The 21,573-nt window shown below is 48.4% G+C and overlaps 1 protein-coding gene across 1 annotated transcript in view; it reads left to right on the top strand.

Annotated features, from left to right (window-relative positions):
- LOC141055945 (uncharacterized) overlaps window positions 1–21,573 on the top strand; it is a 136,544-nt gene that overhangs the window by 96,332 nt on the left and 18,639 nt on the right. Inside the window, exons 9-13 of the mRNA XM_073552643.1 lie at window positions 13,109–13,257; window positions 13,387–13,566; window positions 13,649–13,772; window positions 13,856–13,953; window positions 19,540–19,630. Coding sequence (XP_073408744.1) covers window positions 13,109–13,257; window positions 13,387–13,566; window positions 13,649–13,772; window positions 13,856–13,953; window positions 19,540–19,630 — 642 coding nt within the window. The remainder of the gene's footprint in view (window positions 1–13,108; window positions 13,258–13,386; window positions 13,567–13,648; window positions 13,773–13,855; window positions 13,954–19,539; window positions 19,631–21,573) is intronic.

Raw genomic sequence — 21,573 nt, forward strand, 5'->3', positions numbered from 1 at the left:
TTAAGGATTGGAAGACAGAAGGGGCATTAGAGAGCCCAAAAGGCATCACCAGGTACTCAAAATGTCCCTCCGGAGTATTAAACGCCGTCTTCCATTCATCCCCATGCTTGATGCGAATAAGATTATACGCCCCCCTGAGGTCAAGCTTAGTAAACTAGCAAGCACCTTTAACTCTGGAGAATAAATCAGAAATCAGGGGTAACGGATACTGAAATTTAACCGTAATTTTGTTGAGGGAACGATAGTTAATACAAGGCCTTAATGAACCATCCTTGGCCACGAAAAACCTCCCAGCACCTAAGGGCGAAGAGGATGGTCTAATATGACCCTTCTCCAACGACTCCTTAATATAAGATCGCATAGCCTCGTGTTCGGGTACAGATAAATTGAAAAGTCGACCCTTGGGAAATTTACACCCAGCTCTCAACTCAATTGCACAGTCATAACTCCTATGAGGAGGCAAAGACGCAGACTTACTCTCACTATATACATCATAAAAATCAGCCAAATAGTCAGGAACATCATGCGACTGGGGAGAGGTGGAGAAAACAGGAGTGTCACCAAGAGCACACCGACAACCCCAACTCACCACAGACACAGATTTCCAATCCAAAACCGGATTATGTATTTGCAACCAGGGAAAACCCAGAAAAATGGTATCATGTAAATTATGCAACACCAAAAATCTGCAATTTTCTTGGTGGTCTGGGGCGACCCGCATTATCACCATTTTGATTTACATTGATCATTTTTATGTTTTCTTGTTCTCAACGCATGCCACCTTAGAAGTCTCCAGTGCTTTCTCTCAAACCATTGAATGTAAATCAAAATTAATATCCCATGGAGGTCTGGATTTGGAAGGATACTCAAAATCAAAGTGGAAAATCAAATTACAGGCTGATCCAACTTCAATGGAAATTCCTCAAGACAAGGAAATGATGCTCAGTAGTGTGTGTGGCCTCCACGTGCCTGTTTGACCTCCCTACGACACCTGGGCATGCTCCTGATGAGTCGGCAGATGTTGTCATGAGGGATCTCCTCCCAGACCTGGATTAAAGCATCTGCCAACTCCTGGACAGTGTGGTGCAACGTGTTGTTGGTGGATGGAGCGAGTATGATGTCCCTGATGTCCCCCAGTGTTACGGTTCTGCAGCACAGGACTAGGGTAGGAGGGGGGAAAACTGACCCTGCACTGCGACTATGCTGATACCCTATGATGGAGTGGGCGACCCATTCCTTGCGAATAGACACACCGACAATCCAAGGTTAATCTCAAGCGAAGACCTATAGGTGGGGGAAGGGGGTCCCGGAAAGATCTAAGGACTGGGTACAAAAACGGGTCACCTCCTAATAGAAAACAAAGAGAAGGCTGCAGAAACAAACTGAAAACAGAATCTTAGACTATCAGAACTGGAGGTCCCAGCGCTGCACTAATTAAACACACAGAAGGCAAAGCAAAGCTCCAAGCCAGAACTCAAGCGGATTAACACTGATGTCCAGCAAGGAATGGGAGACAGATGCAGGTTAAGAAAGGGTGATACAATCACCTGACCCAAGACAAACCCAGCACCAGAGGAAAAAGACCAGCAGTCAGAACACTACAAGAAAATGGTGGATAGTAACAAACTAAACAGATTCTAACACCCAGTAGGACATAATTGCGCACAATTAAGTACACCCCATTTGAAGAGGAACATGGGGATGTCTCGGGAATCTTATATTCCTGATGGGCTGATCCTACTGATCTGTATCCTGTCTGTGGTCATTACATGAGTACAGATTCTGCAGCTCTTCACATTGGAAGTGTCATGATCTCAGTGCGGGTTTGACTCGCACACGTGGGGTTAATGTCTGGAACCAGTGCTGATGACTGGCATTTCTGGGGTTAAAGGTTGTGATCCCGGTGCAGGCTTACCTGCACACCTGGGGCTATGATTGTGGCCTCTCCCTGGTTCTGGGAGAGGCTTCTTATAGCCTCAGGATGCTCCCATCCCTGTCAGTTATACTCTTGCCCTTGGCATAGTGTGGTGACCCCTGAGTGTGTTTTTGCTGTGTTCTGGTTGCTTGATAATCTGTGTATGACTCGGTCTGTTCTCTGGATATTGCTTTGGATTCTGCTTGGTACCTTCTATGTCTGTTTGGTTTTGACTGCTGCTTGGCCCTGACTATCCGTCCTGTCTCATCCTTGGTACCTTACGGCTATCTCTGTGTATGAACCCCGTTTTGCCTGACTCTGAGTAATTCTGTTTAGTGTCTTTCCATCTCACTAAGCAGGATGCTAAGCCCCGCCCCTTGCAGTCACATGACCGTAGGTCCTGTGTCTGCTTGCTAAACTTCAGCATCCACACGTCCTGTGTATCGGTACTTTCTGGCTGTACCTGACCCCGGTACCCCTACAGTGCGGGTGAGTCCCTGCTCAGCGGAGGCTGCACGCCGGCGCTGACAGGATCCTGACACTCAGGACATGCGCACTTGCTCAGTGAGCAAGTACAGTGCGGTGTTCCTGACATTATAACTGACCATTAAGTTTTTGGGTTTTTGTTTTTTTTTCTCTGCTGAGAAATATGGATCCCACACAATCTCTTGCTGAGCAAATGAAAAATCTGAGTCAGATGTTTCAGGGTTTATCTCTGGAGCAGCAAGCTCTGGCTCGTTCTCAGCAGCAGGTTACTGAGACAGTGCAGGGGGCTTTAGCTGCTGGGTCTCTGGGGGCTGGGGCGAGTGATGTTGTTAAACACCTGTTAAACTGCCTGATTTTTTTTCTGGGAACAAAAAGGAGTTCAGGGTCTTCATGGAGGGGTGCAAACTCTTCTTTAGTTTGAGGCCACGTTCCTCTGGAGACGAAAGTCAGAAGGTAGGTGTCATTATGTCTCTGTTAAGAGGGTCCCCACAAGCTTGGGCTTTCTCCCTTCCTCCCACTGCCCCTGAGAGAGTGTCTGTGAATGCGTTTTTTTGAGGCCCTCGGGCACATATATGATGAGCCGGACCGAGTGCGATTGGCAGAGGACATGCTGATGAGTGTCTGTAAGGGGAAACACTCGGCTGAGTGGTTTTGCACAGAATTCCGCCACTGGGCCGCAGAGGTCTCTTGGGACGACGCCGCACTCCGAGGACTCTTTCGTAGAGGCTTGTCCGAGCGGTTACAGGATGCCTTGGCATTACATCCCCCACCTAACTCTCTCGAGGACGCCATGACCCAGGCCGTCCGGATGGACCGCAGGCTGCGGGCCAGGGGGTGATGCAAGCGGAGACTCCATTGTTCCCTAGTGGAAAAGAGACTGTTTCTGTACCCATGGACGTAGGGGCTCTCTCCCTGAAGGAAAAGGAGAGACAACGCCGGAGAGAAAAGCAGTTATGCTTCTACTGTGGTGAAACGGGACATTACAAAAGGGAGTGTCCTGATTGTCCATCCTCAACCCGGTCGACGGGAAACGACTAGGTGTGGGTAGTCAGCGGGGAGACTACTCAGACTCTCAGGTACCCTTTTCCTCGTTTTCTAAGGTGTTGCTTCATGTGGAACTGTTAGTGGACGATTGTTGTTTTCCCTCTACAGCTTTCGTGGACTGCGGATCATCCATCAATCTCATTGACTCCCAATTGGTCACACGCTGTAAGATAGGGACAGTTAGACTTAAGGTTCCGATCAAAGTGGTGGCCATTGACTCCCCCCCCACTAAAGAGGGAATTCTCTTTGACTTGTTTTCACTCAAAGTGGGCGCTACTCATGTGGAAAAATTAAGTTGTTTGGTTCTGGACAATCTACCAGCAGGATTGGTGTTGGGCATGCCCTGGTTACAACGCCATAACCCAGTCATTAACTGGAAAATGGGGGAGATTGTTCAGTGGGGGTTTAATGATTCGATGTTACGTGATAAGTCTGCACTATTGGTTGAATCTGTTAAATCTGTATCTGTGTCATCTGTCGAGCTGGAAGGTATTCCGGACTACCTGAAAGAATTCAAAGATGTCTTCTCTGAAAGCGAGGCCGAGACGTTACCGCCACATAGACCCTTTGACTGCGCTATCGAGTTAGTCCCGGGGGCTAAATTGCCTAAAGCCCGTCTGTTTAATTTATCTGGCCCTGAGCGCTTGGCCATGAAAGATTACATTGCTGAGAGTCTTCACAAAGGACACATATGTCCCTCAGTCTCACCTGTGGCGGCAGGGTTTTTTTTTGTTAAGAAAAAAGATGGTGGTTTACGTCCCTGCCTCGATTTTCGTGAGCTGAACAAGATTACTGTACGAAATACGTACCCCCTTCCGTTGATTCCCGATTTGTGTAACCAACTTTCAGGGGCAAAATGGTTCTCCAAACTGGATCTTCAGGGGGCATAAAATTTGATAAGGGTCCGGGAGGGGGATGAATGGAAAACCGCGTTCCTCACGACCGAGGGACTGTTTGAAAATTTAGTCATGCCGTTTGGTCTTACCAACGCCCCAGCCATATTTCAGAATTTCATCAACGTGGTATTGTCGGATCTTATTGGTCGTTTTGTTGTCATTTACTTAGACGATATTCTGATATACTCACACGACAGTCAATCTCATCTGAATCATGTACGAACCATTCTCCAAAGACTGAGGGAAAATCATCTGTATGCCAAATTGGAGAAATGTGTGTTTTTTGTTCAAGAATTGTCTTTTTTGGGATTAATTGTGTCCTGCGAGGGTTTTGCATGGACCCCAAGAAGGTGCAGGCCATTGCGGATTGGGTGCAACCCCGAGACCTTAAGGGTCTTCAGCGCTTCTTGGGGTTCGCCAATTATTACCGCAAATTTATTCGGGGGTTTTCACAGGTGGTCAAACCACTCACAGATCTTACTTGTAAAGATGCGTATGTGAGAAACTGGTCCTCGCTCGCAAAAGAAGCCTTTGCGACCCTGAAAAGAAGCTTTATGTTTGCTCCTGTGTTAGTACAGCCAGATCCATCCAAACCATTCGTCGTGGAAGTGGACGCCTCTGAGGTGGGGGTGGGGGCGGTGTTGTCCCAAGGGCCTGCCACTCTAACCAACCTCAGGCCATGTGCTTTCTTTTCCAAGAAGTTCTCTACTGTGGAAAGAAATTACGACGTAGGCAATAGAGAGCTTCTTGTGGTCAAATTGGAGTTTGAAGAATGGAGGCACTTTTTGGAGGGGGCCAGTCACCCGGTTACGTTGATCACGGATCACAAAAATTTGTCATATATTGAGTCTGCTAAAAGACTAACGCCCAGACAGGCCCGTTGGTCACTTTTTTTTTTCCCATTTTCAGTTTACGATTACATTTCGTCCAGGGTCTAAGAATGTCAAGGCTGACGCCTTATCGTGCAGTTTTCAGCCGGTGTCGCCCCCTGAGCCACCGTCCTCCATTCTTCACCCTGGGGTTGTGATAGCAGAGGTCTCATCTGAATTGGAACGGGAGATTCAGGGGGCCCAGTCGCGGGTCCCGGCGGCCAAGCCGGAGGGGAAGTTGTTTGTCCCAGAGCAACTTCGCCTGAAACTCTTGCAGGAGTTCCATGAATCCAAGCTGAGTGCTCACCCTGGTATTTCAGCCACACGTCTGGCGGTGGCTAGGATCTTTTGGTGGCCTACCCTTGGTTCGGACATAAAAAAATTCATTGCTGGTTGTGGGGTCTGCGCTCATTCTAAAAGCTCTCATAGCCGGCCGGCAGGGGAGCTAATGCCCTTAGCAGTGCCCGAAAGACCATGGACTCACTTATCCATGAATTTTGTTACCAATCTCCCTCCATCTAAGGGTAATACAGTGGTATGGGTAGTGGTGGACAGGTTTTCTAAGCAGGCTCATTTTGTACCCCTGTCCGCACTACCGTCAGCTGAGATGTTGTCTAGGTTATTTGTGCAGCATGTGATCCGGTTGCATGGGGTACCCCTGAATGTGGTGTCTGATCGTGGTGTGCAGTTTGTGGCTAAGTTTTGGCGTGCTTTCTGCAAAAAATTAGGGATGTCTCTGTCCTTTTCGTCTGCATACCATCCTGACAGCAATGGTCAGATGGAACGCACTAATCAGTCTCTGGAACAGATCCTCAGATGTCTGACTTCTGCTAGACAGAATGACTGGTGTGATATACTGCCGTTGGCTGAATTCGCCTTCAATAGTCGGGTGAGTCAATCCACTGGTATGTCCCCTTTCTTCATCAACTATGGGTTCAGTCCTCATTTTGGTGAGTTTTCTCATCTGGATTCGGGGTGTCCCGGGGCTGAGGACTCTGTTCAGCGATTACAGAATACGTGGGCAGAAGTTCAGCGGAGTATATCTAGGTCTCAGGGCAGGTATAAGTTTTTCGCGGACAGGAAACGAACACTAGGGCCCACGTTTCAGGTTGGAGACAAGGTTTGGCTCTCCACTCGAAACATTAAGTTGAAGGTTCCTTCAGCCAAGTCGGGGCCCAAATTCATTGGCCCATATAAGATTGTGGAAAAAATCAGTCCAGTGGCGTATAGGCTGTGCCTTCCACCCTCTTTCCAGATCCCTAACGCCTTCCACAAATCTCTACTGAAACCTTTTGAAGCAGTCCGGGGAGACTCCGAGTCTGCTGCTTCTCCTGTTTTGGTCGAGGGGCAGGTGGAGTACGAGGTTGGTCATATCGTAGATTCCAGGTTGGTACAGCGGTCGGTACAGTACCTGGTTCATTGGAAGGGGTATGGATCGGAAGACAGGTCCTGGGTACCGGCCCGGTTGATGCATGCTGATCGCCTGGTGCGGGCTTTCCATGCTAAGTACCCGGGCAAGCCTGGGGGTCCAGAGGCCCCCCGTTGAGAGGGGGGTACTGTCATGATCTCAGTACGGGTTTAACTCGCACACGTGGGGTTAATGTCTGGAACCAGTGCTGATGACTGGCATTTCTGGGGTTAAAGGTTGTGATCCCGGTGCAGGCTTACCTGCACACCTGGGGCTATGATTGTGGCCTCTCCCTGGTTCTGGGAGAGGCTTCTTATAGCCTCAGACGCTCCCATCCCCGTCAGTTATACTCTTGCCCTTGGCATTGTGTGGTGACCCCTGAGTGTGATTTTGCTGTGTTCTGGTTGCTTGATAATCTGTGTATGACTCGGTCTGTTCTCTGGATATTGCGTTGGATTCTGCTTGGTACCTTCTATGTCTGTTTGGTTTTGACTGCTGCTTGGCCCTGACTATCCGCTCTGTCTCATCCTTGGTACGTTACGGCTATCTCTGTGTATGACCTCCGTTTTGCCTGACTCTGAGTAATTCTGTATAGTGTCTTTCCATCTCACTAAGCAGGATGTTAAGCCCCGCCCCCTTGCAGTCACATGACCGTAGGTCCCGTGTCTGCTTGCTAAACTTCAGCATCCACAGGTCCTGTGCATCGGTACTTTCTGGCTGTACCTGACCCCGGTACCCCTACAGTGCGGGTGAGTCCCTGCTCAGCGGAGGCTGCATGCCGGTGCTGACAGGATCCTGACACTCAGGACACGCGCACTGGCTCAGTGAGCAAGTGCAGTGCGGTGTTCCTGACAGGAAGCATAAGTTTCTCTTGGAGGATCAGAGGGCACGGATCACGATATTCCTTATATTTGGAGGCAGTCTGTAGTAAGGGAGGGTCTCTGAATATTATTTTTAGCCGGTCATCTTTGTGTAGGATATAGGGATGTTTTTTAGTAGTTTTTCTTCCCACTTCAAGTGCACATCATACACACAGCTCTGCAACATACGCTCCGTAAACGTCTTACAAACTCGGTTCCACTCTGTACACTTGCTAAGCAAGTTGTGCTCGGCTCTGCTCCGTACACACAGCTCTGCTCTGTATTCATCTTACACACGTGGCTCCGCTTTGTACATGGTAAATATACCCGGTTCCACTCCACACACATCGCACACTCATGGCTCCGCTGTGCACACATCGTACACTCATGGCTCCGCTCCGTACACCTCGTACACACACGGCTCCTCTCCGTACACCTCGTGCACACACGGCTCCGCTCCGTACACCTCGTACACACACGGCTCCGCTCCGTACACCTCGTACACACACGGCTCCGCTCCGTACACCTCGTACACACACGGCTCCGCTCCGTACACCTCGTACACACACGGCTCCGCTCCGTACACCTCGTACACACACGGCTCCGCTCCGTACACCTCGTACACACACGGCTCCGCTCCGTACACCTCGCACACACACGGCTCCACTCCGTACACCTCGCACACACACGGCTCCGCTCCGTACACCTCGTACACACATGGCTCCGCTCCGTACACCTCGTACACACACGGCTCCTCTCCGTACACCTCGTGCACACACGGCTCCGCTCCGTACACCTCGTACACACACGGCTCCGCTCCGTACACCTCGTACACACACGGCTCCGCTCCGTACACCTCGTACACACACGGCTCCGCTCCGTACACCTCGTACACACACGGCTCCGCTCCGTACACCTCGCACACACACGGCTCCACTCCGTACACCTCGCACACACACGGCTCCGCTCCGTACACCTCGTACACACATGGCTCTGCTCCGTACAGCTCGTGCACACTCGGCTCCGCTCTACACACATCGTACACACACGGCTCCACTCCGTACACCTTGTACACACATGGCTCTGCTCCATACACATGTGGCTCCACTCAGTACACATCGTACACACACGGCTCCGCTCAGTACACCTCGTACACACACGGCTCCGCTCCGTACACCTCGTACACACACGGCTCCGCTCCGTACACCTCGTACACACACGGCTCCGCTCCGTACACCTCGCACACACACGGCTCCACTCCGTACACCTCGCACACACACGGCTCCGCTCCGTACACCTCGTACACACATGGCTCTGCTCCGTACACCTCGTGCACACTCGGCTCCGCTCTACACACATCGTACACACACGGCTCCACTCCGTACACCTTGTACACACATGGCTCTGCTCCATACACATGTGGCTCCACTCAGTACACATCGTACACACACGGCTCCGCTCAGTACACCTCGTACACACACGGCTCCGCTCCGTACACCTCGTACACACACGGCTCCGCTCCGTACACCTCGTACACATGTGGCTCCGCTCCGTACACCTCATACACACACGGCTCTGCTCCGTACACCTCGTACACACATGGCTCCGCTCCGTACACCTCGTACACACGTGGCTCCGCTCCGTACACCTCGTACACACACGGCTCTGCTCCGTACACCTCGTACACACACGGCTCTGCTCCGTACACCTCGTACACACGCGGCTCTGCTCCGTACACCTCGTACACACGCGGCTCCGCTCCGTACACCTCGTACACATGCGGCTCCGCTCCGTACACCTCGTACACACACGGCTCCGCTCTGTACACCTCATACACACACGGCTCTGCTCCGTACACCACGTACACACACGGCTCTGCTCCGTACACCTCGTACACACACGGCTCTGCTCCGTACACCTCGTACACACACGGCTCTGCTCCGTACACCTCGTACACACACGGCTCTGCTCCGTACACCTCGTACACACACGGCTCCGCTCCGTACACCTCGTACACACACGGCTCCGCTCCGTACACCTCGTACACACACGGCTCTGCTCCGTACACCTCGTACACACGTGGCTCCGCTCCGTACACCTCGTACACACGTGGCTCCGCTCCGTACACCTCGTACACACACGGCTCTGCTCCGTACACCTCGTACACACACGGCTCTGCTCCGTACACCTCGTACACACACGGCTCCGCTCTGTACACCTCATACACACACGGCTCTGCTCCGTACACCACGTACACACACGGCTCTGCTCCGTACACCTCGTACACACACGGCTCCGCTCCGTACACCTCGTACACACACGGCTCTGCTCCGTACACCTCGTACACACACGGCTCTGCTCCGTACACCTCGTACACACACGGCTCTGCTCCGTACACCTCGTACACACACGGCTCTGCTCCGTACACCTCGTACACACACGGCTCCGCTCCGTACACCTCGTACACACACGGCTCCGCTCCGTACACCTCGTACACACACGGCTCCGCTCCGTACACCTCGTACACACACGGCTCTGCTCCGTACACCTCGTACACACGTGGCTCCGCTCCGTACACCTCGTACACACACGGCTCTCCTCCGTACACCTCGTACACACACGGCTCCGCTCCGTACACCTCGTACACACACGGCTCTGCTCCGTACACCTCGTACACACACGGCTCTGCTCCGTACACCTTGTACACACACGGCTCCGTTCCGTACACCTCGTACACACACGGCTCTGCTACATCCCCCTGTAAACCTCTCCTGACCCCACACAGAAACTTCCCCTCATCCAGCACCATGACAACCAGCACAGCAGAGTCCTGCATACACTGAGGCCCCTGATCATGTGACCCCTGACTCCTCCCCTCCTGTGACCTCATCCCAGGTCCTGTGCGCACAGAGCAGCCATATATGTGGAGTGCGGCTCTGCAGGTGGAGGTAGGTGCTGGAGCCCCGTTATTCTCTCTCAGGATTAGCCGCTGGTCACACTCGGCCATTTTTCCTCCCCATATAATAAATGCTCTTTACCATCTCTGTGCTGTTCCGTTCTCCATGTTTCCCCCCTGAATACACACGTTCTCCCCCCGTTGCTGGTCGCTGGGGTCTGACCTGTGACCCGGAGACCCTGAGCTGGGGCTCTGCAGTCCTGGGGGTCTGGGAGATATTATTTTCCCACAAGGTTTTTCTGATTGCGGCTTTATTTCTAGTTTTTATTTTCATCTTTGATCACTTTTTTTTGCATTTTGGGGGTTATGGTGACTGGGGTGTTGTTCGGGCCAAAAAAGATTAGCGACCGTGAGACGTAGATTACGCTGCTCTACCAGAGAATAAAAAGCCTCCTCACAGATAACAGCGGGAACACCCTGAGGACAGGTAATGTGGTAGATGTCACCTGCAGTCCTATGTAACACCACAGATAATGTAGTAGATGTCACCTGCAGTCCTACGTAACACCACAGATAATGTAGTAGATGTCATCTGCAGTCCTATGTAACACCACAGATAATGTAGTAATGTCACCTGCAGTCCTATGTAACACCACAGACAGCACAGTGATAACTCTGAGTCGGGACCTCAGTACCGCAGCCAATACTAGGCACCGGTAGCAGAGGTGTAGACTCCATGGTGAACACATCGCAGTATAATATATAACTGCAGCCAGGGCCGAACATTGTCTACAAACGCGCATCTAACCAGGAATGTAATTCTCTCTTAATTATTTTAGTAACTTATAAAATTCTGACATTTGATAAATAATAATTAGTGAAGAGCGCAAATTCTCGTTGCTTGTGTTTGTCTAGGGTGTGTCGCGCTCGCACCTTGGAAGATTGGCGTGAGCCGGGGGGTTGTGGCCCCTCTGTGCCACAGCCCAGACTACCCTGGAAGGGGCGTGACTACGACAGGTACCTTGGTTTTCACTGGAGCCTCCGATACTGAGGTCAGGCTTGTGCTCAGGTGCCACTCCATGGTGGTGTCTGGCTGAGGCTGCTGATACCACTTGGGGAGACGAAACACTAGGACAGGTACAGGCGACAGGCACAACTAGCAGACAGGCAGTTGACCACGGCGGACACCGCTGAGACATAGGCAGGCGGGCAAGGCTGAGGCACAAGGGCAGGGACCAACTCGAAAGACATAGGAACACGGGCAGGAGGGAGTGGTGTATGGAATAGGTAGGGTCCTGTTCACACAGCAGGTACTAATACTGGCAGGAAGGAATGGTGGATGAGGGAACAGGTTGAGACCTGTTCACACAGCAGGTACTGCTGCTGGCAGGAAGGAAGGAATGGTGGATGAAGGGACAGGTTGAGACCTGTTCACACAGCAGGTAGAACCGCAGGAGTGCGGAGCACAGGCAGATCCACAAGAGTACAGAGCACAGGCCGAGTCACAAGGTTACAGAGTAGGCAGAGCCACGAGAGTACGGAGTTCAAGCAGAACCGCAAGAGTGCAGACCATAAGCAGAGCCGCAAGAGTACGGAGCACAGGCAGAGCCAGCAAGAGTACGGAGCACAGGCAGAGCCAGCAAGAATACAGTGCAGAAGCAGAGCCGCAAGAGTGCGGAGCACAGGCAGAGAGAGAGGACACAAGGATAGACACTGCAGGGAAAGTAGCCACAGACGAGGAGACCAAGAGACTGAGGTAGGACAGAGTTCAGACAAGGTAATGGCACGAGACAAGGTACAGGAACAAAGACACAGGGACCAGGATATACTGCCTCCTCGAGGGCGGCAAGGACAAGTAGTAAACAAGGTCAGAAGCAATAGCACAGAGACCAGGATATTTTGCCTCCTGGAGGGTGGACAGACAGGTACAAGGCAAAGCTAGGAGTGAAGCCTCCAGAGAAGGCGAAACACAGGACAGGAATTGGCAACTCAGTAGCAAGACACTGAGTTAAGACATTGCACAGGCAAGTTCCACTGGGTGGAGCTGCCCTCAATACTAGAGGCCTCTTGGTAATTGGCCAGGGACACATTAGATAGGTGTACCCTGATTCCATAAGAACCAGAGTTCTGGCGCCGCCCCCCGATGTACACAGCCAGGAAGCATGCAGAGATCAGGCAGGAGGCAAGAGGCACAGATCATGGAGCTGGTAACAGACAGAAGTCACAGCATGGCCTGGAGCAGTGAGTAAGTTGGTGTGTGGGGAGTGGGAGGCCATGCAGTGATGCCAGCAGGGTTGTTACAGGGTGCCTGAATTTGCATAGAGTTTTGTGGATGCACGAGTGACATGTGCGAGTCCTCGTGCTCACATGCTATCGAGCTTCTTTTTTTTTTTTTAAAGTCACTTTTCTTTTTTGGTCTTTTGGCATTCATTGAAATCCAATTTGCACCAAAATATCTGTGATAAATAAAGTAGCTCTAGGATGAACTGGAGCACATTTCAGACAAATGTTCTACTTTTTATAAAGTTACAGTTGATGTATCGGCCAAAATCACATAGAAATCCCAAACCACAGTCACAATGGTGAACACTGAAAATCACTTCTATAAACACTTCTAAAATAGTCACTTGCCGTACATGTAAGCATCACTTCTGCGGCTAGTGACTGAATACAAAGTCTCCAGTAATTGTATTATTTCATTGGATTCTTTATGATTTTCCATCTTCTCATTCAGGTCCCACAATACTGGACCCTGTCAGTGGAGATCTTATATATAAGAGAATTTTCCTGACTGACCCGTCAAGGATGGATATGGACAGAGGCAAGATGGTGGAGAGGATATTACACCTCACCCTAGAGATCCTCTTCCGGCTTACAGGGGAGGTGAGAGATTCTGATGACGTCACATTACATCATTCTTATCTATGGGAATAACAGATTGACAGAACTGGAGAGGTGAGGACTCTGGAAATGTCTGTAGTGAGATTTATTAATGTGTCTCTCCATAACCAGGATTACACAGTAGTGAAGAAGACCTCTAGTGAACGCTGTCAGGACCCTGTGTGTGAGGGATGGGGAAGACCCCTGAGCCCAATCACGGGGCTTCCACCTCACCCCCTGATACATGAGGACATCAATGACCAGAAGATCCTAGAACTCACCTACAAGATGATTGAGCTGCTGACTGGAGAGGTGACACTGCTGAGAATGCTGGGACATTATATAGTAACGCTATGAAGGAATCAGGGGATGATGGTATCATTGTATGTGTCAGGTTCCTGTAAGGTGTCGAGATGTCTCCGTCTATTTCTCCATGGAGGAGTGGGAGTATTTAGAAGGACATAAAGATCTGTACAACGACGTCATGCTGGAAGTTCCCCAGCCTTTCACATCACCAGGTAATAGACAGGACTAAATATACACGACCTATAATTATCTGTATGTAAAGAATTAATTCAGTCCCTGTATGTGTTTCATCCAGTTCTATCCAGTAAGAGGACAACACCAGAGAGATGTCCCCATCCTCTTCCTTCCCAGGATTGTAAACAAGAAGATCCCATTGTTCCTCAGGATCATCAGGTAGGTGGAGAGAAGGTGTCATGAGATCTCCCCTATGATGTGTAGACGGCTGTGAAGGTCTTGTGCTCTGTCTTGTTTTATACACCAGTATTATATGTTTTATACTTGTGTAATGAGAACTGTGGAGATGGCAGGATTAGAGCTGATCATAGATGTGACTTCTCCATCTGTCTGTGACTTTTACAATTGTCGAGGTAGCTATTTAGGGAGGGCTAAATGAACCCTTCACGGTTGAGCCAGTGATTTCCAAATTAATCCACAGAGTGTTGCTAGCAACTCAAATGACCACACGGAGACGGGGGGTCTCTGTACGGGAGGATCGAGGCAGATCACTAAGCCCCTTTATTTTAGTCACATCTTTTATAATCTTTTGCTTAATTATGCAAGGTTCTCAAGTACCAATAGCATCATTTCACTTTGTAAGCCAATAATATTGCAAGAAAACCGGAAACTACATATATGTCCGTATCCAAATAGAAAGTAGTATAATGGCATATTCTTCAGAGTTTTACACCCCCGCCTCCCTTATCTTGTACAGATGGGAACAGTCTGGTTTCATGACAGCCCATGCCAATTATAAAAATTTATCTTGCAGCAGCAAAAATGAAGAAACGAAACCTTCAGAGAATGGACAAAACGAAACTTCAGCTCTGATTTTAGTATTACCCCTTCACATTCCCCCCTAGATAAATTTTTTTGACACATATGCAGCATCAGAGGTGCTATCCCAAGCTAACAGCTTGAGGGGTACTGGTCTTCACATGTCTGATGCCGTGTTATCAGTCATGGCTGTCGCGGCGCACCCGTCCCCCCTGTATACTGCAGTTCACGAATAACAATTTTTGATGACGGTGGTGGAGAACTTTTGTAGGTAGCCATGTGCTTGACTTCAACATCTTCATCAAGTAGCCTTTTGAGATCGGTGCAGAGAAGAGCAGGGGCAACGACACCTTTGGTATCATCATTAGCTGGCTTAGTGCAGACTTTCCCAATACATACAGAAATACACCGAAGAACAAGTTTAGTATCACATATACAACAAGGATACAGGCAGCAATGTGTAACAAGCTTTGTAAGATCCCAGCTATCCAGCCCCCAATTCCCTTAAACCAATTGGCTGGATTGAGAAAGGAGAAGGTGTCTGACCACCAACTGTCCTTATTACGATCATTGTCTTTATCGTATTGATCTCTGAGTCTTTGAATATCTTCTAACTTTAACTTTAACTTCTACCAATAATAATATGGAAAATGCGAAAAACCAAACATTATGTCCCCTTTATTTGCTATTGACTTGTTGGGTGATGAGGAGGACTTCATAGGGACCGTCATACAAGGGTTCTAGTCCGTGCTTCCTGACATGCCTCTTCATGACTACCAAATCACCAGGCTTCAGGTTATGACAGGTGTCGGTTTCTGCTGAATCTGGAAAAGAAGAGGAAACTAGAACATAGGTGTTAGCAATATTTTTACTAAGCTGAATAACACATTGAGCAGCACGGTCAGTTTCTTCTGATAACTGCTGAGGCTGGAAATTTGCAACTGGGGGCCTAGTACCAAACAATATCTCATATGGGGACAGGCCATGTTTTGCAATAGGGGTAGTACGAATGTGATAGAGTACAATGGGTAGGAGCTCTGGCCATGGAGCCGTAGTCTCCTGCATCATTTTGGTCAATTGTCCCTTCAGTGTGCCATTCAACCTCTCAACTTCCCCACTGGATTGTGGGTGGTACGGAGTATGGAGGGCTACAGTGGATCCAAGCATTGTCAGAACTTCTTGGTACACATGAGAAGAAAAGGCCGGGCCTCGATCACTTTCAACAACTTCTGGAACCCCATATCTGCATATAACTTCCATCACCAGTTTCTTCGCTGTAGTTTTTGCAGTCATGTTGGTAACAGGGAATGCTTCCGGCCAACTGGAGAACCGGGGCCCGGTAGAATTTTTGCACCAGTGCGAGGGCCTGATTCTTTCCTCGATGTGTAGGTCCATGTGCCCATGTGGCAATAGCAGGGTACATCCGCTTAGGGAGTTAATCCTTTTTCCAGAGACCATTATCCATTCGTGCCCCATCAGTCTTCCATTGCTTCACCTCTTCCTTTGGAGACATTCTCTACATCGTCATTAAGCGGTCTCGCGGGGTCCGACAGAAAACTTCAGTCTGTTGTAGATCATCAGGTTCTTGTAGGGTCAATGCTTCTTGTAACTGTTTACGCTGAGAGCGTGTGGTCACCATAGTTGGTATGGTTGGTTCAACGGGTAAGAGAGCGGCGGCTTTTGCTTGCATTTCCGCAAATGTGTTGCCAACAGTCTGTGGACTGGTCCTAGGACCGTGCGCCTTAACTTTGATAATGGCCACCTGAGTAGGTAATTTGATCGAGTCCATGAGGGTTTTAACAGCTTCAGCATTTTTCACTGGCGTTTCAGCAGTAGTAATAAACCCTCGATTGGCCCATAGAGCCCCAAAATCGTGAGCAATACCAAATGCATACCGTGAGTCCGTGTATATATTAGCTCGTCTGTTCTTGACCAAAGTACATGCAGTAGACAGAGCCTGGAGTTCTGCTTCTTGTGCTGACTGTGAGGTCAGGAGCGCAGCTGCGTGCACTACAGTGTCCTCTGTGGTAACAGCATATCCCGTGTGGAATCTACCAAACTCGTCAGCATATCTTGAACCATCCGTGTTTAACACCAGATCTGGATTTGGGAGTGGATTCTCGCTGACCTTTGGTGGAGTAGCTGTTTCTTCAGTCAGAAGTTGGGAACAGTCATATTGGAGGTAATCCTCATCACTGCCATATTTCCTTATAGTTCATTATACCGTCTTTCAAGGCATTGTAAAGGGGTTGCATTATGCGGGATGCATCCGGTATCCACTGACAACAATAAGTGCATAATCCAAGAAAACGCTGGAGTTCAGTTTCATCTTTTGGGAAAGGAAGGGAGCTGACAGCTATTTTTCTTTCTTCTGCGAGGTGTCTGGCACCCTGAAGGAGACAGTGACCCAAGAATATCACTTGACCAAGGCAGAACTGAAGTCCCGAGGCCGAAACCCGACAGTTCAGTGCTGCTAGATACTTAAGGAGGCTAACAGTGGCAACAATGGCAAAAGACACCTGCTCATATTTTTTGCAAACTGGTTGGGACTGTTTTGGGCCCCTTGTGGCATGACTGTCCATATTAACTGTCGTCCCTGCTAAGTGAATGCAAATAGAAACTGGCAGTCTTGGTGTAACGGAATGCTAAAGAAGGCATTGGTAAGATCAATAACTGTAAACCAAGCAGCATCCTGGGTTATTTGGGACAAAAGAGTATGTGGATTAGGCACCAGGTTTGAGAAACACTTTTACTGGTTCTACAGGCATTTTCCCTATATCATTTGGCCCTTTTGACCAGAGTTTAGATGGTATCTCTGAGAGGTATGGGGTGAGTCATTGATCCTCAGGCAATATTGGGGGTGGATCTGAGCCTATCAGGGCCATCATAACTGTAGGAAGGGCATGCAAAATACAGATTTCCTCACTGTCTTCATCTACATAGGGGTTATGTAACGTAAGAACCATCTGACCATCATCTTGGAATTGTATTCTGGAGCGGAACTGTGATAATAAATCTGCCCCTAATAAATTTACTGGACATGTGGGAGAGATCACAAACTGAGCAGTAACGAGAATTAGCAGGGAGGGGCTGAGGATCAGGGTTCCCACTAGCTGAAGTCTGAAGGGGGGGCGAGAGTTTGCTGTGTGGGCTGAAGGGCACACTGTGTGCTCGCAGCTGCGGTGGGGGCTAGAGGCTGCTGTTTGCTCTTTTTTTTTTCTCTCTCTCCTGAACAGAGCGGGTTAAAGTCTTCTGAAAACTTTTTTTTTTTTCCTCTGGAGCTGGTAAATGGAAGGGGTTGATACTCAACCACTAGCAATAACGGGGACTAAGGCTGGCGGCGGATGATAATAGGTACCGTCAGCAGAGGTGGGGGCTGTGACTCTCGGTCTCCTTGTACAATTGTCATCTAGCAGGGAGACCTCTTCTTTCAAATCATCACTTTTAACTATTTGCCTGACACATTAGCATCAATCACTTCCTCACACCACAGTCACTTTCTTGAACCACAATACATCCCGTCCCTGTCAAATAGACAATTTTTCCTTCTTCAACATAGCAGTAACAGAAACAATCAGAATTCACTTGCTGTTCAATGTCCACATAACCTTCATTATACAATTCAAGTGCCAAGCCACGGAATTCCTCAGCGCCTTCAAGTAATCCATCATCAGTCAATCTCCCTTTATTTTTTTAACTCCTTCATCCCATAGCGTAGGCTGTAGCCTCCTGCCCTTAGGAAATCCCAAAATCAAAAATATTTTTCCTGCATTCCTGACAAATTTCTTTCCTCGTCTTTGAATCATAAGACTAACAGTATCTGATCCTTCACACAATTCCAAACTTTTCTTTTTCTTCCACAGAAACATAATTCTCTCCTTTAGAGCTAAATACCCTGGCTTAAATTGTGCACAGATTTGGAGCGGCCGTATCAGTCTGTTCCACAGGGTCAATAATCCCCCTCTGGGATTGCCCAAAATTCGCGGTACTCGGTGAAAGGAGGAGGGCGTCTCAGACTATCCCTCCGGACACCTCTGGTTATATATATCTATCTATATATATACCTGAGTTACGTATCCTACCCATCTTCGATCACTCACCACGCCCGATTACTAATAATGATCGGGAATTTCAAGATATTTTGACTATAAAGAGAGTCACAATCACTGGTCAATCTGGGGTGTCCATCCCTTATGAGGTACGGTTCGAGCACTGGGCCCCCAACGGGACTACACCTCTATATGATTCCACCCATGAATCACCCCACCAGGGGACAAACCTCAGATCCTCTTTGCAGCAACAAGCACAGGAAAACCACACCAACGGTCAGTCTGAACAGTATAACTGCCAACTTACCGTGGTTGCCGTGGGGGATGATCAATCCCAAATTTCCAGCAGCTGTGTCCGCTCCGAGGGTCCTTTGTCTTGTTGTCCTCCAGGGGCAGAGGCGTCCCTGTTCGGGGGCCCCCACGTTGGGCACCACTGTCGAGGTAGCTATTTAGGGAGGGCTAAATTAACCCTTCACGGTTGAGCCAGTGATTTCCAAATTAATCCACAGAGTGTTGCTAGCAACTCAAATGACCACACGGAGACGAGGGGTCTCTGTACGGGAGGATCGAGGCAGATCACTAAGCCCCTTTATTTTAGTCACATCTTTTATAATCTTTTGCTTAATTATGCAAGGTTCTCAAGTACCAATAGCATCATTTCACTTTGTAAGCCAATAATATTGCAAGAAAACCGGAAACTACATATATGTCCGTATCCAAATAGAAAGTAGTATAATGGCATATTCTTCAGAGTTTTACACCCCCGCCTCCCTTATCTTGTACAGATGGGAACAGTCTGGTTTCATGACAGCCCATGCCAATTATAAAAATTTATCTTACAGCAACAAAAATGAAGAAACGAAACCTTCAGAGAATGGACAAAACGAAACTTCAGCTCTGATTTTAGTATTAACCCTTCACACAATATGTGTTTCAGGATGAAGATCTGACCCATATTAATACTACAGAGATATATGTGAGAAGTGATGAGAGGTGTAAAAAAGAGATTCCTACAGATAACCGCTCAGGTGAGTAGTAGACTCTCTATTGTTCACCATTTGGTACAATCTTTTTTTCGATTTTGCAGACTTTTTATTGAATTTGTACTCTGTTTTGTGAACCTACATCACAAGCAGCGCTCTTCAAAGCAGTATATTTTTTGCGATATCATGCATAATACTGTTTTTCGGCTTTACCCACAGTTGGGTAAAGCATACTGCACACGTGAGAGACTATTTGAATGCGTACGCGAACGCAGGAATTACCCGAAAGGAATGCATAGAGCAAGCCAGGAGGGGGAAAGAGACGGACAATAAGCCCCGCCCATCGGGAGGAATAAAAATGATATTTATGTATCATTGATGGGGAGTCAAGGCCAGGGGTACCAAAAGTATGATGCAGAGGTGACACTAAATTGAATGATATTTTTACATGATTTCCCCAGAAAGTGGTGACAGATTCCCTTTAATAGGTTGCGGCATGACAAAAGAGCGCACTATAGGGCTTTAATCGGATACATGGAGCATTAGTGTTGTGATACGCACTCTCCTTATGGGGTTTTGAAAAGCACAACTCTTAAAGAGGCTGATAAGAACATCCAGCTGCTGCTGCTCCATGAGTCAGAAGATCTCCTAACGTAATATACCAAAGGGAAGACAGAAAAGCAGATTATCTGCGGCACTGCTGGTAAGTTAATATACCAAAAACGTGGTATTGTAAAGATATACAAAGCTTTTAATGACTACATGCGGGAGCCTATGAAAGTTTTATCTAACCTTTATTACTATGGTGCCATCTTTTGAGAGGGGACATGTCACCCTCACACTGAGGATTGAAGCATGGCTTCATTATAAATTGAAGGTTAGGGAAAAAGAGCTTGCACGCTAACATTACATCTGACCCTTGCTCATCTACAACCCCCTGCTGTATACTGTATATAGCTAGATAGATGTAGGTATATATATAATTTATGTACACCTCTGGCAAAAATTATGAGACCACTGCACAGTTGTATAAAAATCAGCTTCTCTACATGTCTGACAGCCATTCCATTCCAGTGTCAGTTGAATTCCAAGCATAGTACACCTCATTCTACGTAATGTGCTTCTGATTAGGTGATCTCTTCAACCAATTCTTATTTAACAAAGGAAAGTATAAAAAACCCTGCTGTGGTGTTCACAATCCTCTTGAAATAGTACAAGCTGGATGGCTAAACAAGTGCTAGTAATATCCTAAAAGTAATAGGAATGAAAAAATAACTTTTAACCATGCCAAAGGAGTTGAAAAGAAAAGTCTTGAGTGAGGAAAAGAAGAGCTCAATTCTGGCTTTACTAGCAGAGGGATACAGTGAGCGTCATGTTGCCTCCATTCTTAAAATTTCTAAGACAGCAGTCCATTACAAGAAGGTCAAGCAGCAGACATTGGGAACAACAAAGCTACAGAACGGCTCCCCACTTACTGGGATGACCGTCATCTTATTCAACCACAGGATGACATGACGTGACCTACAAAAGGAATGGCAAATGGCAGCTGGGGTGAAGTGCATGGCAAGAACAGTTCATAACAGGCTCCTAGAGGCAGGGCTCAAGTCATGTAAAGCTAGATAAAAGCCTTTAGTCAATGAGAAGCCAAGGAGAGCCAGGCTGAAGTTTACCAAAGACCAGGAATGGACCATAGAGGACTGGAGTAAGGTAATCTTCTTTGATGAGTCTAATTTTCAGCTTTGCCCAACACCTGGTCGTCTGATGGTTAGACGGAGACCTGGAGAGGCATACAAGCCACAGTGTCTTGCACCCACTGTGAAATTTGGTGGAGGATCGGTGATGATCTGGGGATGCTTCAGCAAGGCTGGAATTGGGCAGGTTCATCTTTGCGAATGACATATGAATCAAGCCGCATACAAGGTTATCCTGGAAAAACAGTTGATTCCTTCTGCTCAGGCACTATTATCCAACTCTGAGAACTGTTTTTC

The sequence above is a fragment of the Dendrobates tinctorius genome, unplaced genomic scaffold (assembly GCF_039654945.1).
Source record: "Dendrobates tinctorius isolate UK_male_01 unplaced genomic scaffold, ASM3965494v1 ptg000192l, whole genome shotgun sequence".
Classification (NCBI taxonomy): domain Eukaryota; kingdom Metazoa; phylum Chordata; class Amphibia; order Anura; family Dendrobatidae; genus Dendrobates; species Dendrobates tinctorius.